Raw genomic sequence first — 12,554 nt, 5'->3', positions numbered from 1 at the left:
TTGTTAAATCTTTGTTTCTTATATTATTATATTTGTTTAATACAAATTAATTATATCATTTATTATTTATTTATTATATTATATTAATGTATTTTTCTTGAAGAAAACGGGTTGAACCTAAAACCAAGTAGTTTAAAATATTATTCATTTTTGTTAAAACTGTAAAAAATATATATAATATAATTTTAATTATACTAATTATATTTAGTAAAATTAGCACTCCTTAATCAGCTCTCTTAGTCACTCAACCGATCTAGAATTATTGACCCCCCAGGCCTAAGCCTATATAAAACGATCGTATATTACTGATAAGAACTACGACGAAATCTTCTAGCTAAAGGCTATTAAACATTAAAACAACGAGTTTCAATGCTTGTGTGCAGTGTGTTTTTGTTAATAAATTCGGACAATGAATTTTGGGAGGTTCTATGGTGTAATGGTTAGCACTCTGGACTTTGAATCCAGCGATCCGAGTTCAAATCTCGGTAGAACCTGTAAACTATTAAAACTCTTTTTGTTTTTAGTTTAATTTTATATACGATTCTTCATAAAAACATGTGATATATAAAAAAAATATATCATAAATATGAAAACTAGGAGATGAAAAAGTTTTGTTTTGATCATCACTAAAGCAAAGATCTTAACTATTTATTTTATGGATACAGGATGCTTATACCCTTTTTGGATTACCTAAGCTTCCTTTCTTAAATTAAGATTTTTAAATAAGATTAACATTTTAAAATATCTTTTAAAACGAAACAATAACAAATATAAAATATAGAATATCTGGTGCAACTAGAGGTTTACGCCGATGGTTAAAGGCATCGGCGGCGGCGTAGAGGTCAAAATGACTCGGCGGCGGCGGCGTAGTAGTCAGAAAGAACCGGCGGCGGCGGCGCGTCAAATAAGGCAAAAAGGCCATTTTAATGAGTTATTTATTTTTTTTAAAGTTTTATAAAGAACAATGACACTGAAGGCCGCGCTGAAGCTGCGCCGATGCCGCACCAGCGGCGCGCCGCGGCGCGCCGTTATTTTCATAATTTGGCGGCGGCGCGTCAAATAAGGCAAAAATCGGCGGCGGCGGCGGCGTGGCGCGGCGGCGTATATGTCTAGGTGCAACATTAGCTGCATTTAATAATTTTTAAATTAATATTATTCATTCTTATCTGTGAATCTTGTGAATATAGCTTCAAATCAACTGAAATCAAAGCCGAATGACAATGACCTTGGTAGCAATTTGCACAACAACGCCCTAGCATAAGCACGAATATTCATTCATTTAGCATAATCTGTGTGCATGAAAGATAAACAGATACATTTGTAACTAACTATCTATCATGAGTATTTTTTTCGCTTAGATTCTAAGTAAAAGCAACGCCATGACAACGAGAGTGAAAGCAAATTAAATCAATTTAGTTATAATGAAAGCGATGTATATATATGTGGATATATATATGAACTATTTATAAAAGGGGAAAAAAACAAAAGCAAAAATCAGCTGCTTGGCTGTGCGAGCCCCCAACTAGGGCGACTTGCTCTCCATGCTCGGGCTACTTTGCTCAGTCACAAGCGAGTCGTCGAGCGCATCTGGACACCAGCCAGCCAGTCGGTTCGGTACTCTATAATAAGACAACACAGCCGAGGCATTATGTCAATTTTCTCAAAAATGTTGCTTTTCCGAGCGGGTAAGTCATAAATATATACCTAACATAAGGCAGCCAATAATGAATTGTAGAGGCAGTAAATACAAATTGTTATAAAATCTAAATTACTTTGCATGTACTAAAAATCTTATTAAATATCTTAAGTTTTCTAACGACTAAAAGATATTTCCCTGACACTTAAAGATACATATAAAAATATTATTTTTTTATTTTTTACTAAAAATCTCCTTAAATAAACTAGGTTTCCTTAAGGACTAATAAATACTTTTCTTGACTCTTCAAGATACATATTTAAATCTAAAAATCTTACTTATTAAAAACTCTATTGAATTAACCATTCCCAGCTGGCGGACGTCACTACAGTGCGGCAGCCCAGTCTCAACTCCGGGATATATTGAGCACTCAGCTGGCTGGGATTAAGGAAGCGGGCACCTTCAAGGCAGAGCGCATCATCACCTCCTCCCAGAGCACCCAAATCACAGTCCAAGGCAGCGACAAAAAGATTCTTAACTTTTGTGCCAACAATTATCTGGGACTAGCTGTAATAAAATACCTTAAACACTCACACTTCCTTGACTAAGTTCCCTTGTTCTTCCCCTAGAACAACCCGGAGATTGTGGATTATAGCCAGAAGCTGCTGGCTCAGTATGGAGCTGGTCTCAGCTCGGTGCGTTTTATCTGCGGCACTCAGGATATACACAAGGAGCTGGAGCAAAAGATAGCCAAGTTCCATGGTCGCGAGGATACCATCCTGTATGCCTCCTGCTTTGATGCCAATGCCGGGATCTTCGAGGCCATTCTCACACCGGAGGATGCAGTGTTTTCCGATGAACTGAACCACGCCTCGATCATAGACGGCATCAGGTTGTGCAAGGCCAAGAAGCAGCGCTACAAGCACAGGGATTTGGCAGACTTGGAACAGCAGCTGAAAAGCAGCGATGCTCGTCTTAAGCTCATTGCCACCGATGGTGTCTTCTCCATGGATGGCAACATAGCTCCTCTGGCCCGTATCGTTGAGCTGGCAAAGAAGTATAATGCCTTGGTGTTTGTGGACGAATGCCATGCCACGGGTTTCTTTGGAAAAACGGGTCGCGGTACGGAGGAGTATGCCAATATCATGGGTGAAGTGGATATTATTAATTCGACGCTGGGAAAGGCATTGGGCGGTGCCTCTGGAGGATATACAACTGGTCCCGCTGAGCTCATCACTTTCCTGCGCCAAAAGTCCAGACCGTACTTGTTCTCCAACACCTTGCCGCCAGCGGTGGTGGCCGTGGGCCTCAAGGTCATGGACATGCTGCTAAAGTCCAGTGAGCTCACCCAGCGCGTCCAGAGCAACACGCAGCGCTTCCGCGAGGCCATGACCAAGGCGGGTTTCACCATAGCCGGTGAAAACCATCCCATATGCCCCGTAATGCTGGGCGATGCTCGTCTGGCTTCGAAGTTTGCCGATGAAATGCTAGGTGAAGCCTTACTAAACCTTATAATATATATTATCTATATCATACTTAACTTTTTTCCAGGTCGTGGCATTTACGTCATAGGCTTTAGCTACCCTGTGGTGCCTCAGGGCAAGGCCCGCATCCGTGTCCAAATCTCTGCTGCCCATACAGAGGCTGAAATCGATAGGGCCATCGCTGCCTTTATTGAAGTTGGACGCTCTCTGAAGGTGATCCAGTAGGATAAAGTATATCCTAGTATCAAATCTTGCATTTATAAATTATTTTTTAAAGAAAAAGCTGCATTTGTAAATGGAAATAATAAGTAATTACCCTTAAAAATATCTATAAAAGTTGTAATTATAAAGGGGAAACCGTTTAAATAGTTTAAACATTGAAATCACTTGTCTTTGTGTTTATGGAGTTGCTTTATTTGGTTCATAAGTTTAACTAAGGATCATTTACTATGTAAATATAGAGACTGTTGCAGTTGCGTTTAACTTAAGCTTAGATTGCACAATAGAAGAAGGACTGGCCCAGGCCGTTAAATGCTTAACGAAAGATGTCATGGAAATATATATCTTTGGTTTTAAAATCATTTAAAATTGTATCATCAGAATCATGATGCAATTATATAATTAATTAAATAATTGTATCATGACCCAAATACAACCACGAAATGTAATACCTTACAATAGAAATATGACAACTTTACACTGGAATTGGGACCCAAAAAACTCCGTTGCATATTTTTAAGACACATCTTTAAATGATTTCAAAACCTCAGAGATTTCTGTGGCACTCTTAAAATCAATAACAAATAACACAGGTCAACAGGTTTTTAGAACCACGAAACGAAAAATACTTTTCCCGATAGTTTTTAAAGCGCTGACCTAAAATATTTAAACTTAATAGATCAGAAAATAAGGTTTTTCAGTACGTTTGAGGTGCTATAATTTCAATATTGAATTTACAGCACCTCAAAAGTTTCAAAAACCAAATTCCTTGCACTTTTAAGATGGAATATTTCAAAAACCTGATGTAGAAACCATTTTTTAAGGCCAGATTCCAGATCAGCCTATCAAAAACATTCTGAAAATAATATTTCGGTTCTCAAAAACTATCGGAAAAGTATATTCCGTGATTTTAAAAATTTTGTTGGCCTGTGTAATTAAAGTCGAGTAACAAAAAAACATTTAAACAATTAAGGAAATAGCTTCATTAACTAAAATGGAATTAATGGTTGAGTTGTGGTAATGCCAGTGTCTTGAGCTGGCAAAAAATAAAAACAATAAACATAAAAGGAAACTTGCAAAGCTTAAAGTGTCTTGGAGTGAAGATTGGGCTAGGTTTACGCATTGCGTTGACTATAAATACTTTGGTTAGTGCTGTGTGTGTTCGCATGAGATTGGTTAGCTTTAGTTTATAATTCGATTCGAGTTGTTTTTGCGACTATTATTTGTTGACCAAACCACGGGCCTTGGGATACGCCGAGGCAGGCTTCTTGGCCGCCGTTGTTGCCACACGGCCCGTGGGCGGACGTCTGTTGGAGTCCAGATTGGAACCGGCACTCGGCAGTCCGCGGCTGGACTTGATGTTCCTTACATTCGGCATGGAGCTGCCCATAGCTACTGGACTTACTCCAGATCCTGCTCCCGCTGCCGCCGCCCCCTTGGCATTCGCATTGATGATGTTCTCCAAGCGGCTGCGCAGCGAGTTTGTGTGCGAGTCAACAATGTCGATGTCATCCCCACCCGTTTGCATCGCCTGGGCTAGGACTGCCTGCAAAGAGGCAGATACCTTGGGCGTACGATACTCCTGGGTGGTGCGGCAGGGCATCTCCAGCTCGTAGTTGACGATATTCTCGCTCTTGAAGCGCAGGGAGCTGGGTGCATTCGACTTGGCCTCCTGCAGGGCATGCTCGGAGATGGGTCTTCGTCGCTGTGGATGGGAAACTGGACGCTTGCTGCTGAACTTGCCATCGCCGCCGGGGGGCAGGGGCAGTGACATCGAGGAGAACTTCCACTCCTCCTGCTCCTCGTCGTACTTGGCTTGCGTGTACAGGCGCTGCTTCACCTCGATGGGCACAAAGTTGTCTATGATCAAAAGCTGGCGCTTCAGCTCCTTGACCAGCTCGTTCTGGGCCATCTCCAGTTCCCTGAGGTCCTGGTTGTGGTCGGACTTGCAGTCGTTTAGTTCCTGCTGGAGGGCCAAATACTTGGCATAGCACTTGGATAGCTTGCGTTTCTTCAGCTCTACCTCCTGCTCCAGGGAGACATTGCGTTCTCTGATTTCCAGAGTGGTTTCCTCCTGCAGCTCCAGCTGTTGCTGAATCTCAATCTCACGCTTCTTGCGCTCTGCTATCTCCACCAGCTTCTTTTCCAGCTCTATCTGCCGCTCGCTGTAGGTGTCTAGCAGGTTCTTACCTCCGCGCACTAGCTGACCCTCCAGTTCAGCCAACTTGGCCGCCAGTTTGGTGTTCTCCACTCGCTCTCTTTCCAGTTCCTCATTGGACTTGGCCACTTCGGCCTCGTTTTCCTTGTCAGACTCGGATTCGGCTTCTTCGGCTTCGCTCTCCTCCTCCACAGGCTGCTCTACATGGGAAGCCTTCAAGGAGCCAGTCATTTCCTTGGCCAGTATCTCCTTTTTGGGCTTTTTGGTGCGCTTCTTGGGCTCACTCCGCCTAGTCTGCTGGTGTTGCTGGGGAGCTATCAACCGCTTCAAACGCTCAATCTCCGCCTGGTACTCCTTCAGCTTGGCATCCTGAGGATCCTCATTCTTGATAGGCTGATTCTGTATGGATTTGGCCCGCGAGGCATAGCGCAAGGTGGTCAGCGTCTCATTGTAATTGTAGTTCGAGGGACCAATGTTGGCTATCATAATGGTCTTGGAGTTGCCCCCAAGTGAGTCCTGCAGCAAGCGTGTAAGCTTGGAGTCACGGTAGGGTACGTGGGGCGAACTCTCAGCCAAAGCGGAGATCACATTGCCCAGGGAGGAGAGAGCCAGGTTGATTTTGCTGGCCTCCTTCAGCCGCTCCGCCGAGGCTCCCGTCTTGGATTGCCGCTCGCTGCCCGCCAGATCGATGAGGTTCAGCTTGCCCACCTTAATGGTGTTGGTCTCCGTGTCACACATCTCGATTTTGATCATGAAAATGGCATGGGATCTGGAGCTGTGCTCATTCATGTTGGTGAATCCCACGGTGCGGTTCTTATTGCCCACCTGCATCACCCGTATCATGTCCTCAACACTCTTGCAGTTGATGGCATGCAGGTTGGGCACATACACACCAGATCCCCTTTCCCTGACCTCCAAATTCTTCGAGTTGGGCTTCAGTAGATCCCGCAGCTCCTCCATGTAGATCTCCAAGTAGGAGACATCCACTAGGAACTGAAAGTTCTCGGTGCGATTGATGTGCAGCCAGATCTGCTCAAAGGTGCGGGGTATAATGCCCATCAGTTCATCGTTGCCGCGCACTCCCTCCATGGTGAAGGTCTTGCCGGTGCCGGTTTGTCCATAGGCAAAGATGCAGCCATTGAATCCCTCCAGGACAGAGCTGACCAGGGGAAAGACTACCTCGTGGTAGAGCGTGGTTTGATTGGCGCTGGCATCGTATGCCGCATCGTAGGTGAAGACCTTGCGCTGTTCTTTGTTGGCGTCCACCACATTTTGCAGCTCCACCACGCCCCGGTTGGGATAGACATTGACCACCTCCGGTGAGCCCTCGGAACGCTCCCGATTGCTCATGGGCCGACACCGGACCACCACCTGGACGCACTCGTTGGGCGTCTGGCTGCCGGCGGTTCCGGGTCTCCTGCTCTTGGCACTCATTTTCGGAGTTCCTGGGGTTACCTTTGTTTTTTGCTTTGTGCTCTTGTGACTAAGGCTGCTCCTGCTCCACCTCCCTGCTGCTGCTCCCTGCTGCTGCTCCCCGCCTCTGTTGAGTAGCTGTGGCGACGGAAAACAAATGACGAATAAAATCAATAATTCCTTCCTGACGCAACCATCTGTGTTTGCCACATTTGCTGCCGTGATTCACGCTTTGCTGAAAGCCTCACTTTACGGTGGAGCAATGGGGCGAAGCGATTTGGCAATCTTCTATTATTACCTGTTATTTTAAAGCCAATTACTTCACCTTGAAAATCGCTTCTTTTTTTTTTGTCTCAGCTGCGGGGTTTTAACAGTCGCAAAGGGTTAGTGTGGCCAGCTTAGGCCAAATATAACGGAATAACGCCAAGCGCTCGGCTGGTTACACCAAAAAGAGGGCGGTTAATTTGAATAGAATGTTAAAAATATCGTTATTTCAATAACAACCACCCACCACACTACCTCCCACTCCGACCTCAACATTCAGCTGGGTTACCACTCAGCAGACGCTAGAACTAGTTAATTTTTTTAATTATTTAACTATTGATTAATTTATTTTCAAAAAACTATCATATTTTACGTGAAATTAAATTGTAAAGTTTTATATTTTTTATATAAAATTACAAATCACGCTTACTGGCCTTTGATTTGCTGGAACTGGTATTTTCACCCCGTTTACGTTTATTCAGGGGATTGCGGGGATCATAGGCATCGTACCAATCATCCCCCTTTTTATTGGCATCCTTGGCCAAAACGGGGGCAGTGCTGTTGAAATTCAAGGTGTGCGAGAGCCAGTCGTCGCCGATAATTTCCTGCTCCACCACCCTGTCGTCCAGATCCTTTGGTTCCGGTTCGCCATCATCTGAGCCGGACTTGTGCTTCAAATTGTCCAGCTTGGTGCGGAATTTTGAGAGTAAACTCAATGTGAACTCCTCTCTGTGGGAAATTAAGGCATTTTTAAATTAAATTTATAATTATTAGATAAATAGAAGTCCACCTTGACTGTCCTTTTGGCTGGACCTTGGTCTTGGCAGTATATTTCTCCTTGGATTCTATAAAATCACTGATGTAGTGATTTTCCTTGGCTCCCTTGATCTCGGCTGGTTTGATGTCCTTTTCCTGACCATTCAGAAGTTTATCCTTTTCTTGCTTATCCTTTTGATATTCCTTTTTCAGCGAGGCAATTTCCTCGCGAATTTTGGATCTATAAAATTGAATATATAATATAAATATAATGGATTTTTTCAGTGAATCTTACTTCTTTTCTGAGATTTTGCGACTTTCTTCCTGCTCGCGCGTCATAAGAACATCTTCATCGCTTTCCGAATCGGTCTTTTCCACCACCTGCTTTGCCTTTTTCTCTGAAGTTCTCTTTGAACTCTTGGCCAGCTTCATTTTGACGAGATCTGAGTTGGAACCCTCAGGTAGAGCCTTGACACTATTCTCAAGGCAATCGTCGGACAAGCGCTCCTCGCTTTCAGCTCGTTCAACTTTGGGCACTCGAATGGGTTCCTTGCTCAGTTTGGGATCATCGGTGACGTCGTGCAGGGATTTAGCTTTGCCTGCGTTCTGTTTTACATAAACTTTGGTCTTCTCTTCGTCATCCTCGGCTTCTTCGCCAAAGGAAAGCAGGCCAAAGTTTCTGAAAAAATATCAGAGGGGTAAAATATCAAGTTTCCGCATAATTGGTTACAGTTCCGGTTAACTATTCTTAACAGTTTTAGTCACAGTTAATAAATATAGAAACCCCTTACTTGACTCCTTGTCTTTCCTTCTTGCTCTTTTTACTCTTCCCAGAGGGCTTGGCCAGCACACGTGGAACAATGTCATCGAACGGATTGCTCAAAACCTCTGTGGAAACAATGCGATGGGCATGCATGGGACGCTCCTGGTGATCCACAATGCCTTCCTCCAGCTTGAGCATGTTGTAGATGGTATCCCCGGTGACCTTGCCAAACAGTGTGTTCTTGTTTTGCAGCTCCGGTGTGGGCGCAAACGTAAAGAAAAACTGCGAGGCGTTGTCATCCTTGCCGGAGTTTGCCATCCCGACCAGGCCGCGACGTGTGTACCGCAGACGCGAGTGGAACTCATCCTTGAACGGATGTCCGTAGATGGACTCGCCGCCAGTGCCATCGCCATTGGGATCGCCGCCCTGAACTATGAATCCCTTGACCAGCCGGTGGAACTCGGTGTTTTTGTAGTATCCCTCCAGGCACAACTGGACGAAGTTGCGGCAAGCCTTGGGACACTCGCGCGCCCACAGCTCGATGTCTATGTCGCCCACGGTGGTCTTCAGAAGCACCTTGCCCGATGTGGGCGGCTCTTGGATGTAAATATTGCTCATTTCTTCAGAATAACAAACAAAACAACTGCTTTCCAGAGATGGCTCTAGCGATAGTTTATCGATACAAGTATCGCACAATCGGTAACCGTGACTACTGTTGACATTCAAATTTGTAACCAGGCAACCATTTGCTTTTCGCGTTTGTAGTTTTTTACATTTTCTGATTAAGCATTTTAATTAGATTTATCATGAACTTTAATGACGATCCCCTGGCGGAACTTCTGAGCGACAACAGCCTGGACAATGACAACTTTTTCGACACTCCCGCGGGTGGAGGCCACAAGAAACCACCCAAGTCAGCAAAGCCTAAAGGAAAGCTGGAGGATTTGTTTGGCATTCAGGAGGAGACGGAGGCGGATGTGCAGGGGCAGGGGGCGCGAAGCAAACCCATTGCCACCAGCACGCCAAGAATTGTTAAGCAGAAGCCTTCCATTTCCTTGGACGACGAAGCGGCAGACGATGATGACTTGGGCTTCGATCCCAGGCGCCCGAAAAGTGGTGGCGCCAAGAAGAACCTCTTTGACGACCTCCTGTCCAGCAGCGTGGAGCCTAAGAAGAACATTTTCGATGAAATCCTGACGGGCTCCGGCGATCCCAGTAAGCGTCCTGCCACCGCTAAGCCCTCGATGTCCCGCCAGTCCACAGACACCACCACGGATAACTCGCAGGCCAGGCCCAAGACCTCCACGGGGCGAAGAAGCTCCGCCCAATCAGCCACCATTAATGCTGATCCTCTTGGGCTTTTTGGCAAGGACACGAATGCCACTGTTTCGGGTATGTCCACGCCGGTTTCCAGGAAGCGGGGAACAACTGCGGATTGGCTAGGTCTGGAGGCAGCTGCCGCCTCAGCGGTGGAAGCAGTGGAACAGCTTGAGCAGCTTCCAGTCGCCTCCAAGCCTCAAACCCCCAAGAGACAGCCCTCCACTGAAGTCCCTGCCAAGAACACTGCTGATATCCTGCGACTGCCCGACGCTGAGGAAACCGAAGCAGAGCTGGCGCCGGATCTAGCTGCTCCTCCTGGATCCTCTGCAGTGACTGCAGCTACACAGAACATACTGATGCTCAGCAATCTCAATCTGGAGAGCAATCACAAATTCAATGCCCTGCAGCAGCAGGAAGCACAGCTGGTGATTGCGGCTCAGATGAAGAACCAGGAGCGCACCTTGCTGGAGATGCAGCGGCGGCAGGAGAAACAGGATCGAAGGTTCCAAGCCTTGATACAGCAGCAGCTGCAGCGCCAACAGCAAATGGAGGAGCATATAAAGGGCCAACAGGAGCGGATCAACATGCACATACAGCTGATGATGGCGCAGCCAGTACATGTCCAGGAGGTTTCCTCTGAACCCGCTGAGAAACGGGATCAAGACGAAAAGGTGGTAATAAAGGAGGCCACCAAGGAGCAGGAACACTTTCTTCAGTTGGAAACAGAGGTCAAGCGTAACCAGCTGGAGAAGCAGCGCCTGGAGGAGCTGGTGGCCAACATGAAGGTGAACTACGAGCAAGAGATTGAAATGATTGATGCCTCATACAAGTAAGTCTAAAAAATCTAGCGAAGATGAGAGAAAAGCCAAGAAAAAATTATTTTATCTTTATTAGAAAACAAATAAAGGTTCTGGAGGATCACCTGGCCGCCGTGGAGGATCGACTTAAAACGGAAAACACCGACCTCCAACAATATTACATTGGGAAATTGGAGAAGCAGAAAGAGGACTACGTGGAGCAGATCTCCAACCTCAAGCAAGATCACGAGGATAAGGTGCGTAAGCTGCGTCACTCCCATGAGCTGGACATCGAAGGGATTCGACAGGCCAAGATGCTGGAGCTGGCAGCTGTTCAGGATCATAGCAACTACCTTGAGACCCTGCGACTAGCCTCAAGCAATCTCCAAGAGCTAAGGGATGGAATGACTGACACTCAAGAGCGAGAACGTCAGCTAGAGGCTCGCGAGCGTCGCCTGGCCGACCAAGAGCGGCGCTTAAAACTTGATGAGGAGACAGCCGACGAGGAAAAGCGTCGCCTTATGGAGCTCGTAAGCACTCTGGAGTTGCAGCTGGGCCGGCTTTCCAAAGACTCGGCCGAGGAGAACTGGCAGCTCCGCCAGCGCATGGCAAGCTTGGAGGCGGAGCGCAAGGCCTTTGAGCGTGAGAAGGAGTTCCATCGCGACCAGATGAAGCGGGATGAGAAGCGGGTCGAGGAGCTCAAGTCCATACAGTTAGAGCAGACGGAGCGACTGCATCAGGACATTCAGCAGGAGCGCACCCAACTGGCTGTGGATCGGCAGCAGCTGGAACTAAAGCTCAAACTCCATGAGCATGGCGACCTGGACAAGGATCGTCTGGAGTTGGAGGCCCAACTGAAGGTGGCCCGCGATGCCATTCGGCGGGCGGACGAGGAGCGGGATCGCTGTCACAAGCTGCAGCGCGAGGTGGAGCATCGCAAGCGCATCCTGCAGGACAGGGAGAACGCTCTGAATCTCAAGGAGGACGAACTCGCTCAGGCCAGCGGGGCCTATCGCATTGCTACTAGTCGCACCCACATGGCGGAGCACAAGGCTCGCGAGGCTGACCAGCTTCTCCAGGCAAAGCTGCAGCTAATGGGAAAGCGGGCCAATGAGCTCGCCGAGAAGGAGGCGCAGCTGGCGCAGGAGCGAATGCTCTTGGCTCAGGATCGCATAAACCTCCACAATTTGAAGAAACAAATTTCTCGCAGCCGGTGTGCTCTCTGCAAAATGGGAGCGGATAATGCTGAGCTAGCTCTGCGCACAGATCGAGGGAATAATACTTTGGCCACCACAGATCCTCTACTGCTCCAGATGCAGCCCAGCAAAGCGGAGCTCCTCCTCAAATTGGCCGCCAGTGAGCCGGGCCAAGTTCAGAGCGATATTGTAGACCGAATGCTGGACGAGAACATCGAAGCTTCCTATCGTAGAATGTACAATGCGGCACCTAGTAGTTCCCTGGATGAGCAAGACTTTGGTCTGGCTGGTCGGCTGGACGATGACTCCAAAGTGGCCATGGACCACGGAAGAAACCTGGACCTGGATCAGGATTTTTTTAATAACTTTAAATGAAAACGATAAATGGCTAGAAATATAGATTCTAAAAAAAGACGTTTGAAAACATATTTCAAAATAATTTTGACCAACTTCCGCTTAGCTTAGACTTCAACCGCTCAACAGGTTCTTCTCGCCCATTCGTGTTATCGATTTTTCAACATCGGCCATCGATGTTACTATCGATGCCC

General features: G+C 46.6%; 4 protein-coding genes and 1 non-coding gene across 5 annotated transcripts; 3 read left to right on the top strand and 2 right to left on the bottom strand.

Annotated features, from left to right (window-relative positions):
- Positions 1-422: 422 nt before the first annotated feature.
- On the top strand, positions 423-494 carry TRNAQ-UUG (transfer RNA glutamine (anticodon UUG)). Its single transcript has one exon. It is a non-coding gene; the product is annotated as a tRNA-Gln (tRNA).
- Positions 495-1,578: 1,084 nt separating this feature from the next.
- Gcat (Glycine C-acetyltransferase) lies at positions 1,579-3,463 on the top strand. Its single transcript, XM_017165583.3, has 4 exons — positions 1,579-1,685; positions 2,009-2,205; positions 2,266-3,127; positions 3,188-3,463. Exons 1-4 carry the CDS (start codon positions 1,649-1,651, stop codon positions 3,343-3,345), a joined length of 1,254 nt encoding a protein of 417 aa, XP_017021072.1. The 5' UTR covers positions 1,579-1,648; the 3' UTR covers positions 3,346-3,463.
- Positions 3,464-3,513: 50 nt separating this feature from the next.
- Positions 3,514-7,318, bottom strand: Klp68D (kinesin-like protein 68D). The gene is made up of 2 exons (XM_017165570.3): positions 7,209-7,318; positions 3,514-7,048 (listed from the first exon to the last, which is right to left on the bottom strand). Exon 2 carries the CDS (start codon positions 6,929-6,931, stop codon positions 4,559-4,561), a length of 2,373 nt encoding a protein of 790 aa, XP_017021059.1. The 5' UTR covers positions 6,932-7,048; positions 7,209-7,318; the 3' UTR covers positions 3,514-4,558.
- A 172-nt stretch (positions 7,319-7,490) lies between these two features.
- Positions 7,491-9,351, bottom strand: LOC108073804 (spliceosome-associated protein CWC27 homolog). The gene is made up of 4 exons (XM_017165578.3): positions 8,722-9,351; positions 8,226-8,609; positions 7,965-8,171; positions 7,491-7,903 (listed from the first exon to the last, which is right to left on the bottom strand). The coding sequence occupies exons 1-4, from the start codon at positions 9,309-9,311 to the stop codon at positions 7,588-7,590; spliced, it is 1,497 nt and encodes a 498-aa protein (XP_017021067.1). The 5' UTR covers positions 9,312-9,351; the 3' UTR covers positions 7,491-7,587.
- A 148-nt stretch (positions 9,352-9,499) lies between these two features.
- twy (fas-binding factor 1 twitchy) lies at positions 9,500-12,420 on the top strand. The gene is made up of 2 exons (XM_017165545.3): positions 9,500-10,842; positions 10,908-12,420. Exons 1-2 carry the CDS (start codon positions 9,500-9,502, stop codon positions 12,379-12,381), a joined length of 2,817 nt encoding a protein of 938 aa, XP_017021034.1. The 3' UTR covers positions 12,382-12,420.
- The last annotated feature ends 134 nt before the right edge of the window (positions 12,421-12,554 follow it).

This window comes from Drosophila kikkawai, chromosome 3L, assembly GCF_030179895.1.
Source record: "Drosophila kikkawai strain 14028-0561.14 chromosome 3L, DkikHiC1v2, whole genome shotgun sequence".
Lineage (NCBI taxonomy): Eukaryota > Metazoa > Arthropoda > Insecta > Diptera > Drosophilidae > Drosophila > Drosophila kikkawai.
This window is presented reverse-complemented; position numbering and strand designations above follow the sequence as displayed.